At 36.1% G+C, this 20172-nt stretch overlaps 1 protein-coding gene and 1 long non-coding RNA gene across 5 annotated transcripts in view; both read right to left on the bottom strand.

Annotated features, from left to right (window-relative positions):
* Positions 1–8013, bottom strand: part of NUBPL (nucleotide binding protein like) — a 207516-nt gene extending 199503 nt beyond the window's left edge. The window contains exons 1-2 of one of the 4 annotated variants that reach the window (XM_032341486.1): positions 7832–8013; positions 3940–4087 (exon numbers count right to left, since the gene is read on the bottom strand). In XM_032341486.1, coding sequence (XP_032197377.1) covers positions 3940–4048 — 109 coding nt within the window. In that variant the 5' untranslated portion in view covers positions 4049–4087; positions 7832–8013. Of the gene's footprint in view, positions 1–3939; positions 4088–4633; positions 4812–7831 lie in introns of those variants that run through there. The other 3 variants (XM_032341488.1, XM_032341484.1, XM_032341487.1) reach the window with 3 other exon arrangements.
* A 7551-nt stretch (positions 8014–15564) lies between these two features.
* LOC116589837 overlaps positions 15565–20172 on the bottom strand; it is a 38571-nt gene continuing 33963 nt past the window's right edge. Inside the window, exons 2-3 of the long non-coding RNA XR_004285418.1 lie at positions 16370–16522; positions 15565–15708 (exon numbers count right to left, since the gene is read on the bottom strand). This is a non-coding gene — a long non-coding RNA (uncharacterized LOC116589837). The remainder of the gene's footprint in view (positions 15709–16369; positions 16523–20172) is intronic.

The raw sequence follows: 20172 nt of genomic DNA, 5'->3' as shown, positions 1-20172 counted from the left end.
TGCCAAAAAAGTATATACCTTTTAACAAATAAAAATATATATGATCCTTTGCCTTTTAAACATAAATGCTGAAACTGCAGGAATTCCAAGTACCTAACTCACAAATACCCCTGTATGAAAGGCTGGACCACTGTGCAAAGGAAAGAGAAGAGGGTCAAACGTAAGGTAGTAAAACATATTCCCAAAACTGCCTATTGCTAGTGAATCCCAAAGACATAAAGAAGGAAAGTAGTCCCCAAACCACGTTGAGCCCAGCAACAGAGGTATGTTACACCTGAGATAAAGAGATCCCAAGGTAACAAAATTCCAAGAATGATTAGTAGACTTCCATATTGTGAATCAACCACCTTTAACAGAACAACGTCATTAATGATGCTGAGATTACTTCCTTTAAAGTAGTTAAGAGCATAAATTTTCAAGGCAAACCTGGTTCAAATCCTACTTCTACCACCTTCTATTACATAACCTTCAGTAGGATATTTTACCCCTAAATTTATTTTCCTCCTCTATAAAACGAGGATAATTCCTTTCATAACTGTTGTGAGAATTAAATGAAATACTGATATAAAGTACTTAGACTAAGACATGACACTTGACAAATCAATTTTTATAAATTATCAAATAATTCTGAATTTTAGGTATATTACAGGTTATACAATCTAAGTATTAAGCAGAAACTTTTAGAGAATACTTCATTTCATTGTTAGGATCCTCTCACATTTACACAATGGAATCAGAGCATGTTTGGATTAACCATGTATCATCATTATAACTGAAAAAAATCTCTAGCATACATATTCAAATGGGAAAAATTTTGAGATAGTTTGGAACATATATTTAGTTTCAAACATATATATGTGTGTGTATATATATGCAGACAGAGCTGTTAGAAAAAAAGTAAAGGCCGGTTCTTTGGGACAGATGGTTTAATGCTAACAAAGAAAAAAAGCAAGGAAGGGGCATTTACTGAAATACTACTGTATGTCACAACTGCATATTTTTTCATATATTTTCCTATTTAAATGCTGTCACATTCCTTGGCAATAGATGATCCGCTAACCAAAAACAAAAACAATATTTTAAACAAGTACTAGCCTACAGACCCAACAAATTATATTGCATAAAACTCAAAGAACTTAGGGATATCATCATGAAAATATTTTCCAACTTCAACCAGTCCAAGTAATCACACAGCATCCAAAGGAATTCACTTTACTGAAAACAAATAAATGTACTCTGAATTTTCAAAAAACAGGAAGAGGTGGATTCTAGAACCAAAGACTAAAAGCTTCTAAATTTTATTTTTTTTAAGATTTTACTTATTTATTGACAGAGAGAGAGAGAGATCACAAGTAGGCAGAGAGTCAGGTGTTGGGGGGTGGGAGGGAAGCAGGCTCCCTGCTGTGCAGAGAGCCTGATGCGGGACTCAATCCCAGGACCCTGAGATCATGACCGACCTGAGCCAAAGGCAGCGGCTTAACCCACTGAGCCACCCAGGCGCCCCAAAGCTTCTAAATTTTAAAAACAAAATATTAAACAGATGGATTGTAGGCCCTTAGGAAAGAAAGTAAAAATGTGTAGCATATAGCATTGGAACAATCACTAATCTTTCTTTTTTTTTTTTTTTTTTTTTTTTTAAAGAATTTTTTTTTTTTTTTTAAGATTATTTATTTATTTATTTGACAGAGAGAGAGAGATCACAAGTAGGCAGAGAGGCAGGCAGAGAGAGAGAGAGGAGGAAGCAGGCTCCCTGCTGAGCAGAGAGCCCCATGCGGGACTCGATCCCAGGACCCTGAGATCATGACCTGAGCCGAAGGCAGTGGCTTTACCCACTGAGCCACCCAGGCGCCCAATCACTAATCTTTCTTAAGCAATAATACAGTATCTATCAAACAATAATAATATTAGAGGTCTATTATAACTATAATACTTGGTAAGTCTTATTTTCTTCAAAACATAGTTTCTGAAAAACTCTTCCACAGTTACCTTCCGGTAAAAATGAGAAAAAAAATTAGGCTAATAAACTATATAGTTGGATTTGTAGCTGGTTGTACAACCATAAAACTGCTATACTGGGAAATTACTAAAAATGGCATTTTAAGTGAAGACATAAGATCTTTAGTCACAAAACTCCGTACTAGCCCTTCTTATTTCAAAATGTCATTGATTTCAATGGAACTGAAGAATTTTAAGGTACATATATTCCCCAACTTTAGGTTAATAGTCGGACCAAAAAAACTGTAATTTAAAAGATCTTGACAATCTGGAACTACACCAAAATCAACAAATAGAATAGTAATTTTTTTTAAATTACCTGCAAAAAAAGATCAACTGGATAAGACTTGAATTAGCAGCCATTCCTATATTAATGACTGAAAATACAAGGCAACAATAAGATAATAGTGTTTTCTGACTCCAGGAGCACCTGGTAGTGCAGGCAGTTAAGCAGCCCACTCTTGATTTTAACTCACGTTTTGATCTCGGGGTTGTGAGTTTGAGCCCTGTCTCAGGGCTCAGTGCAAGAGTCTGCTTGAGATTCTCTCCTTTCCCTCTGCCCCTCCTGTTCATGCTGTCTCTCTCTCTCTCTCTCCCTGTCTCTAAAATAAGCATATCTTAAAAAAAAGGGGTGGGGGGTTTATGACTCCAAATTAATAATACGAGTTGTGTTGTAGGACCAGAAGAAGGGAAATTATTACCCTTTTACCCTTATTACACCGGAATAATCATTTTAGAAATAAGAAATTCTGGGGCATCTGGGTAGCTCAATTGGTTAGCTCTTGATTTTGGCTTGGGGCATGATCTCAGGGCCCTGGGATAGAGCCTGGCATTAGGCTCCATGCTCAGTGGGTAATCTGCTTAAGGATATTCTCTCCTTCCTCTGCCCCTCCCTCTGCTTGTTCTCTCCCTCTCTCAAATAAATAAATCTTTAAAAAAAATTAAAAATTTCTTTTGAAAAATTTTAGGAATATCCAGTTATTAGTCTTGGCTGGTAACTCTTCTATTTCTGGTGATATTTCTCCTATGAATCTGAAAGCAGCATTTCAGTCACCAAGAAATCTACAATCAATTCAAAAGAGCCACCAAAAACAAATTTTCTGCTCCAGTATTATTAATAGAAAAGATATAAAGATTAGATAGTATTTTAAACAATTAAAACAATGTTAAACCTTTACAAACATTTTCAGGGGCGCCTGGCTGGCTCAGTGGGTTAAAGCCTCTGCCTTTGGCTCAGGTCATGATCCCAGGGTCCTAGGATCAAGCCCTGCATCAGGCTCTCTGCTCAATGGGGAGCCTGCTTCCTCCTCTCTCTCTCTCTCTGCCTGCCTCTCCGCCTACTTGCGATCTCTCTCTCTCTGTCAAATAAATAAAATGTATAAAAAAAATTTTTTTTCAAATATTAGAGCAATGCTTATTTTATAAATGTTGAAAATTACATTATGGTTAAATGAAAAAGGTCTTAATAATCTAAAAGTCTCATTGCAATTTTGTAGCTGTATGTACATTCATAGACTGGAAGAGAACATCAAAGAACAGAAATAATTTAGTATTAAAGTTATTAAATGTTTAAAAAATAATAACAGCAACCAAATATTGAGCACTATCTAAGAGACTCTGAGCTAAGTGGCATGTTTAATTTACATAGCCACCCTATGAAAAAGGTTATCATTGTCATTTTACAGTTAGGTAAACTGAAGATCTGATGGATAATCTGACCACCTTTTCCTCAGTTAAGGAGTCAAGCATCTGGCTATGTACCTAGCTTTTTGAAACTGCTAATCTAACTTCCTAATCACTACCAACTCCTAATACTACAAAATCAGCTATTAGCAATTTCACAAATAACTCTTTAAAAATCAAAACTATTAATTTTAATGCTGTGCACTTGCCAGTTGGCATAAATTCCTACTTGAGATCCGAATATCCTATACCCTATAATACCTGCTGTAGTAGACTTTCCAACTCCACCTTTTCCAGAAGCCACAACTATAACTTGCTTTACACCTTCTATTGGTTTCTGCTTTGGAAGTCCTCGGGACATGATTTGCATTCTTCTTTGTTTTAAGGTCTCATTGTCAGCGCCAGATAACTTAAAAAAAAAAAAAAAAAGTTTTAAAATAAGCCATCTCTATTATCATGCTGTTAAAGTAAAAATTCGGAGTTTGTTAGAGGGCCTTCCTTTTGATCTCCATTTGTTGGGTCCTTTGTACTATCTACCTACCACTATTGATCACAGTTGTGTAAATACACTGTTTAAGCTGAAATTTACCTGCCAGCATACGCAGACATTAAAAATGGAAAGTAAACTGTCTCCTTACAGAGTTAAATCCTCCACGTGTTTACTTCTCTTTAATCTATTTTCTAAATAAACTAACAGATAAAACAATGCACAAGTCACACATCCATGTTCAAGAATTGTTTCATATTCCGCCACTCCTCGGCCAGGTCCTACTGGGGGCCTGCTTGGAAACTGGGGACATCCAGCCAACCGGGGTCTCATTTTGCCGTCTAGTTGGCGGGGACCCGTTAAGATCTGAGGTGAGGCCTCCGCAAGAGGTTATGCCAGGGCACCTAGGGCCCTGCCGCCCGAGCATCTCCGTCCTCCCGCCTCCCCCCGTCCAGCAGCACCACGAACCTGGCGCCGACAAACCAACACTCGGCTTCCCCCAAGCGGGACACCTGCCCCGCCACCACCCCGAAGCGATACCCAGCCAAAAATCAACAAACGCCGCCAAAACCCCATAGCGTGGAACACGGCTTTAAGCCCAACCCGGAAACCGTCGCGGCCGGCGTGGGATGATGACGTCACGTAGTAACGCTGGGCTTCCTCTCCCTAGAGACAAGCCGTCTTTGAATTTCTTCAGCCGGGAAACCCGAGTTAATGCAGTCTCGTTCGTAGCCAGGTACAAATGTTTTACGGAGTTAACCAAATGTTTGTGAAGCGTTTTTCACACACCTCATCTGTTTGGTCCTTAACAGAAATCCTCGGGTAGGTAGGTAGGGGCCTCTTACTAGTATTCTCTTTTCAGTAGTAATAAATGAGACTTAACAAAGTCTAGCGACTTGACCCGACTGAAAAGAAGTAGGAAATTGTGTAACTTGAAAATGACTCCAGATTCTCACTGCGCAGAATATGGTAACTTAAACATTCCCACCCCTAAGGATTTTACCTCTCCCCTCCCCGAACCCGCGTGATCTACAATAATAGTATATATGTGTGTGTGTGTATTTATATTTATATTTATATTTATATTTATATTTATATTTACTGCTGTGTTGCTTACAATTCCCTGAAAGAGAAGTCAGGTGCTTTGCTGGGCTCAGAGAAGTTTAGTTAAATCAGAAAGCAGGTCTAATAAAGTCAGTTTCACTCATGAAAAAGTTAAGTGAGACAAAACATGAGGGCAAAAGTGGAATTTATTTTGTATAGAGGAATGAAGTATTCCTACATCCAAAGCGGATGAGAGTGAAGGAAGCAGAGGTACAAGAAAAGCTAGAAAGCTGATACAGAAACCCAGACCCAGCAAAAGGATTATTTAGGGTGTAGGTTGCCTTACTCTGGCATATTCTCCATATTTTCTAAGGTTGATTTTAATTTCTGTTGTTTGCTGCTTATTTGTAGAGAATTTGTTGTATAATCATTCAGTTTGTTTTGCTCTACTTTGATCTTCAATTTTCTTGTCTTTACTACGGGCACAACATTTCAGTCTCAAAGAATTATTGCAAGGATTAGGTTTACTTACAAATACATTCATTTGTTATACTTATTTGAAATAAGCTCTGAAAAAAATTCAGTTCCTTGCCTTTAATCCCCCAATCTCACCTTACTGCTTCCTTTGGCTTATTACTTTCTTATTTTGCAATATGTTTTCTCAGTTAATTTTATCAATTTTTATCTGCTCAATTTTTATAAATTATAAACCCAAACAATAAGAATAAAGAGAATGGCTGTCAGAATAATCCACTCAGTAAGCAAGAAATGCTGAATATCTGTTTCTGTCCACGTGGCTTTTCAACTTCTTCTAGACTTATGAAGATACATTCATTGAACAAATATTTACTGAGCAACTTACTATGACCAAGTACTACCCTAAACATAGGATTTTCAACAAAACCAGATAAAGTCCTTCCACTCAAGGACTTTACCAATCAGTGTCAGAGACAGAATAAGTTAATTGACAGTTCAGCATGGTGTAATAAGTATAGGAAAAAAGCACTGAGAGATACAGAATTACAAAGAAGGCGCACCTAAATCATTCAGGGAAGTCTTTTGGATAGGGTAACCTCTAAGATGAATCCTTAATGTGGGAAATGTGTAGGCATCAGCTGAGAGAACAGCTAGAGGGGGGTTGTGCAGAAGTAGGAAATGAACTGGTAAGAACTTTAATTTTTAAGGCTTGCAAATAGAGTGTGAAGTACAAGATGGTGCAGAGAGATGGAAGTTGGCAAAGATGAAGAGTGCATAGATCATAAAAGACTTTATATATCATTTAAAGGAATTTGGACTTTATCCTGGGGGAACCACAGAAGGGCTTAAAGTGAGAAAATAACATAATTAGATATATATTTTAGAATTACTACGGATTACCACATTTTAAAAAATGGTTGGGAGAGGTGTGACCAGGGTTAGGGAGGTAGAAGGTTATTATACTAATCCAAGAGAAATGTTTGCTTATAAGATAGATAATACCTACTTGTAGGGTTGTTGTAAGGTTAAATTTAAAATAATGCATGTAGAAAATATAAACATACGTACATACATAAAATAATGCATGCAGAATGCCTATCACAAAGTACACATATTCAATAAGTGTTAGCTATTGTGCTGCTTATTGGTTATGTAGACGTTTATGACATGGACAATTAGATAAATGGTCTTGACATTCTCTGAGAGAGAACATAAAGGGAGGAACAAGTAATACCAGTGTTCGTAGAATGAATAAATCATTAATTTGATTTACCTTTCAGCAGAATAGAGTATCAGAAGAGTTGTAGAGATGTCCATTATTTCTTCTCTAGCAACCACTACCACAAACACACACATACATACACGTGTGCACACACACACACACATCCATGGCCCCTTCTCAAAAGACTATTCTCCCTTTTCTCCCAAGAATATCTAAGCCATCTGACCCCATCCCATGGTCACTAACTGAGTTAAAGATTGACACAAAAATAAAATTGGACCAAGAGAGTCTTTCTCCAGAAAACTTTAAAACAAGAGATGTTACTCAATCTTAGTTTGCATTGGAAATGGTGAGGCTGAAGTGACTAATTTCTTCTTTGTGCACAGAGAAGCAGAAAAAGCTAATGCCAAGAGAGAAGAATAAAGCAGACCATAAGAGATCATGTGTTCCAAGAGGGAGGGGAGAACAACTGCACTGATTCATAATAGCTTTCCAATTCCTGGTTCTAGTCCATAGTGAGGTTCAAGCTATACTTCCTATTCGTAAATCCGTAAGATATACCTACAGCCATCTAAAAAATTCTCTTTCTTCTGCCTTGGCCTAATTTGGGCGTGTTTCTTTGTACTTATAACTATGGTAAGATATGTTTTGTAGTATTTATAAAGACTTTTTCCCCTATAATTCCTTGTTACTTATATAGCCCTTCCCTATTTTGATAAACTATTTGGCATCATTTTATGATACATAAAAATATTAGAGAAAAGAAATTTGTTTCTTTGTTTTCAGTTTTCAAAATTGGGACCTTTAAGGAGAATGGAGACAGCTCTGGCAAAGACAATAAATACCTTTGGGATTTATTGATATGATATAAAACAATTTATTGATATGATATAAAACCATGATATAAAAACATGGTTTCTTACCTATATAAGTTAGGATTACATTGGCTGCAAGTAGCAGAAAACTCCGTCATTGTCTTAAATAAGCAGAGATGTATTAGTCTCATAAAGAAAAGGTCACTGGTAGACTATTCAGGTCTGATGCAGTGGCTCCACTGTGTTATTATGTGCCAAATTCATTCTTCAGCTTCCATCATCTTGTTGCCTTTCTTTTGTCCCCAAGGTGGTGGCTGCACCTCCAGGCATCAAGGCTATGTTCCACACAGGAAAAGAGGAGAATGACAAAGATAAAAAGCTTTCTCTAGTGAGTATTTGCCCTTTGAGGGTCGGGGGAGAAGCCATATACACACCAAACTGTCTAGAATTAGACCACCCCGATAAGCAAAAGTAGCTGAGAAATCAAACATATACATATCTTTAACCTAGAGGAAGACCATGGAAAAAATTATTGGAAATGGGTATTGAATAAGCCAACTCAATATCTGTCCTAGAAAGACTATATAAAATTTTGTGGGATTATGGGGAATCAAGACAGAAGAAAAGTGAGAACTTAGATATTCACAAGTTCTTAGGCCAGATAACATTTTCAACCCTCAATTTCCTTGCATCATACAACTATAGAGGATGGAAAACCAAATACTTACTTTCCTAGTCTCACTTGCTAATTCTAGACATAATTCTTGGCATGTATGGTATAGTTCTGGACAACATGGTATAAGGAAAATTTTCTGGAGGAGCTTCTGAGAAACTTGCTATATAAGGTAGAACATAACTGATGCTACTCCTTTTTCCCATCTTAACCATGGAAGTGACACCTGGAGGTGTGACAGTCATCTGGTGAACATGAGAAGCACAGTGATAACAGATACAATGACAAAAGCCAACAGCTAAGGGTAATGAAGTGAACATATGTCAGGTAGATGAATTCTTAGTCATATAGTTAAGCTGTTATGCCAATACTGAACTGAATCTCCAGAGCTCTTGTTGTGTGAGATAATTAATTGTTTTAACCACTGCTGATTAGGATTTTTGTTATTTGAAGTTAAAATAATTAGTGCTTATTACAGAGTCAAAGAAAGAATGTGATACACTGTGATTACCTCTCTCCTATTGAATCTCAGTAAAGAGGGGGAACATCCGAGCCCCCAAATCAGGGTAAGAGATATAAGAACAATAGAATCAATGCCCCCATTACCAGTGTAGTGGCAGAACCACAGAATAAAAACAGCTGAGTGTTGTGTGTAGGCAGACAGTCTGAGAGAGCTCCTGTAAGAGTGGCCAAGAGAAAGCTGATCTTTAAGAGAACTTAAGGTCAAGAATAAGGGAAGACTTGGCAACAATCTGCATGGTTAAAGATCTGGCATCTCAATCAATGCTGGTATAAATAGATAAAGACCTTGAAGATTAAAGGTCACATCACCATGTGGACATCTGGACACTACATAGGCACAGTCCTGGTTTCTACCAGCCAAGAGAAATGAACAAATTTGTTCAAAACAAAGAGGATTCTTTTAAATGTCTCCTAACTATGAATAGAGTAATACTTTGTATTATTTCCTAGAAAGCATGTATTTGTATCTGCTAGATTCCCTCCCTCCGTACCCCCCAAAAAGATACTCAGGTGACCACAGACATCCTGAAAGTTCAGATTTCCACACAGAAGCAGTGCCTGCCTCATCCACTGTCCATAAGCCTCACTTTTCAGCTGAGAACCTGCTTCATTCCTCTGTTCAATTCACTAAGGAAGAAGAGAGTATTACAGTTTCCTGTCTGTTAAATATACTAACTAAAGCTTAGAAACTTGTGCCAGTTCCTTCATTTTAAAGTTGTTGTCCCCAACTGAACCTTTTATCCTGTCCTGAGGGCTTGCTGAAATGAAAACCTCACCCCATCAATGGACCTGTCTAAATGACAGCCCCATTTATTGCCCCTACTTTGTCCTATGGTGTGATTTGTTTCTAAATATCTCTGCTCATGACTAAACATGACACTGTTTCTTACCTATATCTAATATAAATTTTCACATTGAAATATAAATTATTTCTGCTTAGGTAAATAGCTTCTCAGTGAGTCAATCTTTCTGTAGGAAAGCTGGTCTAGAAAGTTTTCCCATATCAAACACTTTTTAGTACCTTAGCTCAAGTTAACTAAGGTGCTGCCACAGAAACTCCCCAATCTTATTTTTTTTAATTACATAAAGCAAATGTATGTATATTCTTAGACTAGATAGTCTTCTGAGAATAGACCTCCCACTGACTAAAAATCTACCTCTAGAATGAGACAGGATGGGTTTCTAAATACCAGTATTCAAAGCTGGGTAAATCATGGGTGATTTGACATTTGAATTTCTGATTTATAAGACTCAGCTGAATCCTTGGACAAAGGTCACAGGGCTCGAGTTATAGCTGAATATATTCTCTATTTACTGTTTAAGGCTTCAGAGAAGATCCTATCCTGAAATAGAAGCCACACAATCAGAATTTAGAAAAAGTATTGTCCCCCAAGACAAATACTTGCTACACACAGAGCCTTAGCATTCTCATGCTTTTGCTTTTTTAGTTCATTTTCTCCAAGTAACAAGCCTGTATTCATTCAGCCAAGTCCTTCCTACCCTCCAGCTCTATCCTAGAGATTAGAAGACGTAAGTCTCTACAAGATTTTGCTAAAACCTTACTTCATTCTGTATTCAGAAGAGAGTTTTCCTGTGTACTTTGGAGAACACACCAAGGACAATGACAAAGCAGAGCCCCATCAAGATACCAAACCTCCCTGTCAGCTAATGTGAAGTTCTATTTTCTTCAGGGAAAAGGAGATAATGTAGATTTTTGTCTGTGGTACACAGCCCCCCAAATGTGAGGATGTCCTCTATAATAATAATATAATAATATAAGCTTATATAATGTCTTAGTCTACTTGGTGTTCTGATACCAAATCTTGTCTATTCATTTAATAATCTTTTCTATTTAGGATTTATTAACCATATATATAGGGATTACACATGACATGTTAAAAATATGCAGGCAAAAAATTTGTTCCATCCATTTATAAAAGTAAAGAGCTCCTACCAAACCACTATAATCTCTCAAAATACAACTGCATGCTGATTTAGAGCAATAAAGTGGAAATACCATCATTAAGGGTTATAATATCAATATGATCTAGGATAGACAGACAGACTTCAAAGTCTGAAGTTTATCTTTGTCTTCAACCTTCCACACAGCTCTTAAGCTGTTCAAAATGCTCCAATTCATACCAAACAACCTTTTAGGCAATATTTGGGTCCATTTTTCACTGCATCTTAAAATAGAATTTTCCAGGGGTGCCTGGGTGGCCCAGTCAGTTAATCATCTGACTCTTGATTTCAGCTCAGGTCATGATCTCAGGGTTGTAAGATGGAGCCCTGCACTGGGCTCTGTGCTCAGTGTGAAGTCTGCTTGAGATTCTCTCTCTCCCTCTGCCCCTCCCCACAACTTGAGCATGCTCTCTGTCTCTCTTTCCCTCTCTCTCTTAAATAATAAATAAATAAAATCTTACAAAAAAAAAGTAGGATTTTCCTAACCACCTATGATTCAGACTAATAAATTTACTTTCATTCTTATTAGCGTCCATCTACTGACTATAACACAACAGTCTAAACACTATTGAAGTGATAATTACTAATCTCTTCCATCTCAGGCTTTTCTAGTCTTTGCTAGTCTTTAAAAGAGAAAAATATTTTTGCATAGAAAATACTCATTTGGGACATAATTATTTTAAGTAGTTTAAAAACTGGTGTTTTGATTTGATTAAGAATACAAAAAGTTCTTTTAATTACCAAAAGAAGTTCTGTCAATTTCTCAAAGTCAAAGACTTTATTATATCAATGCCACATTGAATCTCTTTTGCAAGTTTCTAATCATGTGCAATAATTAGGGTTTTATTTAACCAAGGCCATTAATGTGAAGGAACATGCTGGCAATGTGCTATTGAGAATGACATTTTTAATAGATATGTTACCAGTATAACAAAATAAACACCATTTACTAATGCAGTACACTTTGCTGATGAAATATATACACATATAATTATATTTTCTCTAATACTTTTCTGAAGTACTATTTGCCACTTTTCCAGGGTCTGATATAGGGCTATCTCATATCATAATTGACAGTACTGGACAAAGAACAGAATAGTAGAAGAAGAAAATAATGTGCTTATTAGTTGGCACTTATTTGTTTATGATGCTGTATAGTTAACAGGAAATCTATTTAAGCCAATCTCACTAATTCCTTCTGGATTATAGAATTAATTGAGAATGATCTCTTCGTGGGCACCTCTCTGTAGCTTATGTTATACAAGAATCAGTTTCTTGCCAACAGACTCTAAGATGGCCCAAAATGATCCTTGTCTCTTGGTATTGATACCCTTTTGTAATCCTCTCCCTTTAAGTGTGACCAGGACCTATAAATTGGTTCTCACCAACAGAATACAACAACAGTGATAGAATGTCACTTCTGTGATTACAATATGTAGGACTGTAACTTTTGGCTTTCTAGGGCACCTCCTGGCTGGCTTTGACAAAGCAAACTGCCAAGTTATAAACTGCCTATGGAAAAGGCCATGTGGCAAGGAGCAGGTGACAGCCAGCAAAGAACTGAGGCCCAACAGTCTGCAAGGAATTAAATTTTGCCAACAACCAGACTGGAAGTAGATTGAAAGTAGATGCTTCCCAGGTGAGCTTTCAAATGAGACTCCAGCCCTGGATGACCCCGTGTTTGTAGCCTTATGAAAGATCATGAAGCAAAGGACTCAGTTAAGTTGTACCCAGATTCCTGATCCATAGGAACTGTAAGATAATAAATGTGTGTTCTTTGGAGCACCTGGGTGGCACAGCTGGTTAAGCTGTTGGTTAAGAGTTGGTCCAACTCTTGGTTTCAGCTCAGGTCATGATCTCAGGGTAGTGAGATAGAGCCCCACATAGGACTCTGAGCTCAGCTTTGAGTCTGCTTGAGATTCTCTCTCTCCCTCTGCCCCTTCCCACTCCCTGTATTCTCTTGCTTACTCTCACTCAAATAAATAAATCTCGTTTAAAAAAAAAAAAAAAGTATGTTGTTTAAGCTGCCAAGTTTATGGTAATTAGTTATGCAGCAATGGATAACTAATATTCAGTAACCCAGATTTTGTTAATAATATAGTCAAGGTATGGTTTCTTGTAGCAGTTTTTTTTAATTATTGAGATATAATTGACATATAATGGCAATTCTTTTTTTGCCATATAAAAATGTGAATATTTTGCTAAGAAATTAAATCCTTTGTGTATTTCGAACCTATGTTGAGAATTTTAAGTGTTATTATTTTAGTATTAATAGTTATGTTATCAAACCTCATAAAATATTATTTTAATATGCGATACTAAAGAATAGACACATGAAGGCAATGAATTGAAGACTATCTTTGCTTCACAAATCAAGTTATGTTTTTCTTAGTAACAATTGAGCACACCTTTTATTTTAAAGCAGGCTCCATGCCCAACATGGGGCTTGAATGCATGACCCTGAGATCCAGAGTCCCATGCTCTACCAACTGAGCCACCCAGGTTCCCCTTGAATCTACTTTTGATAACAATTGAACTCACTTTCTAATGAAAGAAAAATCAGTGTTACAGTTCTACTCTTTTTGCTCTTCTCTCAATAATCAAAATAGTTTCTCTTTGGGGAGCCTGGGTGGCTCATTGGGTTGAGCCTCTGCCTTCGGCTCAGGTCGTGATCTCAGGGTCCTGGGATGGAGTCCCGCATCAGGCTCTCTGTTCAGTGGGGAGCCTGCTTCCCCCTCTCTCTCTGCCTGCCTCTCTGCCTACTTGTGATGTCTCTCTTTCTGTCAAATAAATAAATAAAATCTTTAAAAAAATAGTTTCTCTTCAGTTATGTAAGAAATTCGAGTTTCATCTTCATTATCTGCATTAGCAGTTCATCATCATTCCTAAATAATTGCACTAATCTGGATACAAGTATAAAGAAAGCAATTTTTTGTACTTAATGTAGAAGTAAAAAATAATACAAACAAGAATTTTTCCAATGATATTCTAAATAACAACTCACTGCAAAGTTGTAAATCTGCCAATTTGATGAAAGATGATTCAGTACATATGAAGCATTCAATTAATCATATTGTACATAAATCATACAGTTATCTACAGCCCAGGAAAAATATAATAATGTCCATTAGAGTCTTTTGAGACAAGCCAAGTCAATACTACAGAGAATTCTGCAGAATTTATCCCTAAAAATATTTATAAAACCCCGACTGAGCTATATCTGTACAATTATTGTTATTTATTGAATCTTATACCTGAAAGATTTTCAAAGCATTTTCACACATATTATCCTTTCAGGTTTCACAACTGCTATGAGGTCGGTAGGGAAGTTATTATTGGTCCCATCTCTAGATAAGGCAATGAGATATTGGAGACGTTAGTTTATTTATTTTAGGACAAATTGCTGAAAGCAAAATGGAAAAACAGGTCTCTCATTACCTTTACAGGAATATTGTCTAAAAAAAAAAACAATTCCATGTGGACCAGCTCTCATAGGAGAAGCACCTGGGCAAAATAGCACCACCTCTGCAAGAAGAAATCTAAATACCGACTTGACTAATTCAGTAGACATTTCCACCTCTAAGCTTCCCAGACAAATTTGAGCTTCACTAGCTTTAGTTAAAAATAATTTATTTCAGAGACCCATAAACATATTTAATGGCCTTCTCTTGCACTGCATTGAAATAACATTTTAATTTATAAGGTATTCAAATTTTCATTAAAATATTAAATATTCTTATATATAAATATATTTATAATATAAAATATATATTTATATATATTTACAATATAATATAAAATGTAATATAAATTATATTAAAATAAAATTTCATTAAAATATTAAAAAACATTTATAATAGTTTATAATCCTTTGCCCTTCATAATTTTATCATTCCTTGAAATTCTTTCTCAAACCCTACTTCTTCCATTAAGCCTTCTCTGATAATTTCACCAAGTATTAATCTTTACATTCCTTAACAGTTGTTAACATTTTGTTTAACAGAGCATGAATTTAAGGTGAAATTTCATTGCTTTCATTTTATACATTTAAGCTAGCAAACTAAGCCTATTTCAGGTCTCCCTTATACAACCTGCTCTCGATTACAGTTCAATATTCCCATAAAACAGCCATGTTTATTTAAAATGAAGCACAATATTGCTTCTATGTGCATCTATACCACTTTATCTTAAAATCTACCCAATTTGGAACATTATTATATATTGCCTTTTACTGTTTTCTAATTGTGACTTCTCTTACACAGGACTCTATGGTGTTCGAGGATCAGAGCTATATCATAATGGTAATTTATATCATCTATACCTAGCCTTCTGCCAGGCACATACAGGGGTGTGGGGGTTAGTGACTGGTTAGCTATTGTCACAGAATACATGGTGGAAATATTAGCCTGGAATATTGTCAGAACTCTGCTACTAAATAATATCTGATCTTGGACAAATCATGTACCCCTCTATTTCTTCATATGCAACATGAAAAGATTAAACAATCTGTAGATTTACTTTCCAAGCTTATACTGAAGGGTACAAGGTTGTGTAACTTCCCTTTTCCCAAAATAATTTTGAGAAAAATAAAGGCAAAATAGTTTAGAGATGCTGCAGACCAGAAAAAGCACAAAGCTTATTGCCTTCCTTAAATAGGACATAAATCAAAGAGTTATATAGAGGGTTTTCGCATTTAGAATCACTAGTTCATCTTGGAAGTGGTTTCTGTTCCGTTTCTTGGGACCTCGATTTTTGACTTCTCATGCTCCAGAGAGTTTGCAACTCTAACCACAGTTTCTTCCAAAGAAATTATTGTCCAAAGTCCTTTCTAAGTAAACAATACAAAATGGAAGAAACAGATTATTATAGGTTCTCTTCTGACCTAGGTCATAGGAGACTGATCAGACCCTGTTTTCCTTCTTGACAAAGTTTTAAAATATGTCAACCTATATAAATATCCATTTTCAAAAATAGGGACACCTGGGTGGGTCAGTCAGTTAAGCGACTGTCTTCAGCTCAGGTCATGATCCCAGCGTCCTGGGATAGAGCCCCACATCGGGCTCCCTGCTCAATGGAGACCCTGCTTTTCCCTCTCCCTCTGCCTGTCACACAGCCTACTTGTGCTCTCTCTATCTCTCTGTCAAATAAATAAATAAATAAAATCATATATATAGAGATAGATAGATAGATAGATAGATAGATACAGATATAGATATCTATATATATCTCAGATGTTTCTTTCATTACATCTAAATCATCAAAATCCCAGTCATAATCCAAATTAACAAGTTGACTTTAAGATTTCTATGGAAATTCAAAGGACCTAAAATACTCAAAACAATCTTGAAAAAGAAAAAAATCAAAGGGTTCACACTTCTAACTTTAGGACTTAAAATAAAACTACAGTAAACGAAACAGTATAGTAATGGCATGAAGCTCAACAAATAGATTAATACAAGAGAACGGGACAGAAATAGATCTACACTTACACAATTTTTTTGTTCTTCAAAAAGGTGCCAAAGTATCCAATCAGGTAACAAAGATCTTTTCAACAGTGTTACTCAAACAGTGGTGACTCTCATCCCACATCATCAAGGTTGACCATAAATCCACTGACTTAAGAGTAATCACAAGTTTCTTAACTGGGACAAAGAATGAAATAGCCATTAAAAAAAAAAAAAACGAAAAATTAGTCTTGATTGAATTTGAAAGTTTTGCTCATCAAAAGATACCATTTTAAAAAAAAATGAAGAGGGGTGCCTGGGTAGCTCAGTTATTAAGTATCTGCCTTTGACTCAGTTCATGATCTCAGGGTTCTGGGATCAAGCCCCACATCAGGCTCCCTGCTTAGTGGGAAGCCTGCTTATCCCTCTCCTACTCCCCATGATTGTATTCCCTCTCTTGCTGTGTCTCTCTCTGTCAAATAAATAAAATCTTTTTAAAAAAGGATATTTTTAAAAATGAAGAGTCAGGGGCACCTGGATGACACAGTAAGTTAACCAGCTAACTCAGTTTGGGGTCAGGTCATGATTTCAAGGTCATGAGATTGAACCCTGTCAGGCTCTGCCCTCAGCTTGGAGTCTGCTTGAGATGCTCCCTCACTCTTCCTCTACCCCTCCTGCTCCTGCACCCTCTCTCTCTCTCTCTCTCTCTAAAATAAATAAATAAATCTTTTAAAAAAATGGATCACCAAGCCACAGACTGAGAGAAAATAGTTACAAAACATATATCTGATAAGGACTGGTATCTAAAACTGCACTGTCCAATATGGTAGCCATTAGCTAATGTAGCTATTTCAATTTAAATTAATTAAAGTTAAATACAATTAAAAATACACTTCCTTGGGTGCCTGGGTGGCTAAGATGGTTAAGCAAATGCCTTTAGCTCAGGTCATGACCCTGGAGTCCCTGGATTGAGTTCCACATCAGGCTCCCTGCTTGATGTGGAGTCTGCTTCTCCCTCTGACCCTCCTTCTCATGTTCTCCTTCCCTCTTTCAAATAAATAAATAAAATCTTTAAAATATATATATACTTCCTCATTTGTACTAGGCACTTTTCACAATAAACATATTGGATTATGCAGAAAATTCCAATGGACAGCACTCATTTAGAATATAAAGAAATACTACTCACAATAAAGAGACAATCTGATAGAAAATAAACAAAGGTTTGAAAAGATGTTTCATAAAAGGACAATAAGTACACAAATACAGTAAGCCAATAAGGACATGAAAAAAGTACTCAACATAACTAACCAATAGGGAAATGCACATTAAAATTACAGTGATGTATCAGTCATTACATACACACTGGAATGTCTAAAATTTAAAGGAATGACAGAACCAAACACTGACAGGGAACTTTCTTAAGAATATTATTGATAGAGATTTTTTAAAATGATATAACCACTTGGAAAAATAGTCTGACATTAGAAGACTTAAATATACACCTACCCTATGACCAGCAATTCTACTCCTGGGCATTTACCCAAGAGAAACAAAAACATATCCCACAAAAACTCAAATGCAAGTGCTCATAACAGCTTCATTTATAAAGGCCTCAAACTGGAAATAGCCCAGATGTACTTCAATGGAAGAAAAGATTTTCAAACTATTGTGTATTTATAAATAAAGGCAAGAAAAGGAACAAATGTGAAACAATATAGATAAATCTCAAAAACATTATGCTAGTGAAAGAAACCTAACACACGAGAGTACATACTCTTTGATTTCATTTATATGAAATTCTAGAACACACAAAATTAATCCAAGGTAGAGAAAAAATTATAACAGTTATTGCCTCTGGAGGAGGTGGGGGCATGGATTATTTGGAAAGGGGCATGATAGAACTAATAATAATGAGTAATAATGTTCTACATTATCATAGTGGTTTGCCTTACCCATGTGTATGTTTCAAACTCAGCAAATATACACATAAGATTTACACGTTATAATATGTAAATTTTACAGTTTAACAACTGTATTAAACTCTAGTTATTGATACATACGCTGAAGTATTTAGGGAGAAGTATAATGTCTGCAATTTACTTTAAAATGCATCAAAAAGTAAGACTGATGAAAAAGGGGTGACTAGATGGGCAGATATGTGGTAGAGCAATAGAATAAAAAGTTAATAAAATCTAGGTAGTGTGAATAGATTGCACTGTAAAATTATTTTACTCTAAAATTCTTTCAACCTTGCTATATGTCTGTATTTTTCATAATAAAGTGTTAGTGAGAAGAAAAGATATCCCAGGCCTTTCAGAGAGAATTCCAATGTTATATCTCCAAAAATACAAATTAAGACAAAAAGTCAAACCGTGTTTTCTCTTGCTCTTTTCCATAGCTTCATCCTTTAGTTCCCTGAGCTTCACTTCTCTATCTCATGAGATAATTCCATCCTCAGGGATTCTGAAGGTTACCGAAAAGTAAACATTCAGTGTCCTTACAACTGCAGTTTTTACTTAAAGCTCTGTTTTTTCTCCTTGCGAGAGAATTGAGAGGCTCTGATTTAGAGTTTCCAGATTTTGGTAATCTCATCCAAATCAAAATGGGAATGAGCACTGACTGGTAATATTATTTCCAAAAATAAAGTTAAAACAAGGAGTCAGGTTTAAAAGAATGTAGGTAACATCATTCTCCAATAAAAAGGAACTACTAAGCCTTGGAGAAATGGTTAATGCTTGGACTGATACAGGAAATATACAAGATGAGATTGAAGCATATTGTAGTGCCAGAAAGTAAGGAAGTGCTTTTTGAAGAAAAACAAAAATAACATAGTGATGGGGGCATGTCAAAGACAAAGGATCCAACTGAAAGAGCTCCTAATGGCCAAAGCTGAAAAACTTGAGCAATAAAATAAACAAAGTACTGTTAAATTACAATTGAAAGTATAAAATATGCATAAAGCTGTACTGATATAAATCATGAATAAATAATTAAGTGTGGGGAAAGAAATCTCCCTTGTCAAAGAATTCAAAATAATTTAATGTAAATACTTCCCTCTCAAAGATGTTGAGCATAAATAACTCCCTATACCTTCAAAGTGCACAAAGTGACTTTCTTCCAAAGAGTATACTAGGAAAAGAGTGGAGAGGAAGAAACTACAGTAGAGAAACCTGAAAAACACTACCTCAGCCAGGTGACTAAAGTCAGCATAAATGTGATAAGTCATGTTGACAGTATGTAATTGTGAAATAAAAAGAAAATTGACTGGTTTTTATCCCTGGTTCCTGAAAGGAAACTCTTAAATTCTTGGAATTTCCCAAATAGTAGTATCTTTGTCATTTTTAAGCCCCTTGGACCACACCTGAGTTTATGACAACAAAAGGACTTATGATGGAAGCTGGCAATGCCAGAGTGACCAACCATGTAATTGGAGAGTTGGGGCTTTAGACCAGGTAAGATTACCCAAGTGCAACCTCTGCCATGGAGGGGAGGTGTACTGGAGATTGAGATCAATCACATGGCTAATGATTCAGTCAATTGTGCCTATGTAAGGAAACCCCAGTATAAACTCTGAACACCAAAGCTTAGGGGACCTTCCTGGTTAGTGAACACATGCTGTGCCAGGAGAGTGACACACCCTGATTCCATAGCAAAAGGACATAAAAGCTCTGTGTTTTATATCCTTTATAATAAAACTATAATTTTAAGTATATGCTTAAGTAAGTAAGCTCTCTCCTGAATTATGTGAGCCATTCTTGCTAGGGACTGTGCCATTAATCCAGAGTCTCTGCTAACCCCAGGCAGTTAACATTGGAACTATATTGCAATACTGCAATACTCCTGAT

This window comes from Mustela erminea, chromosome 5 (genome assembly GCF_009829155.1).
Source record: "Mustela erminea isolate mMusErm1 chromosome 5, mMusErm1.Pri, whole genome shotgun sequence".
Lineage (NCBI taxonomy): Eukaryota > Metazoa > Chordata > Mammalia > Carnivora > Mustelidae > Mustela > Mustela erminea.
This window is presented reverse-complemented; position numbering and strand designations above follow the sequence as displayed.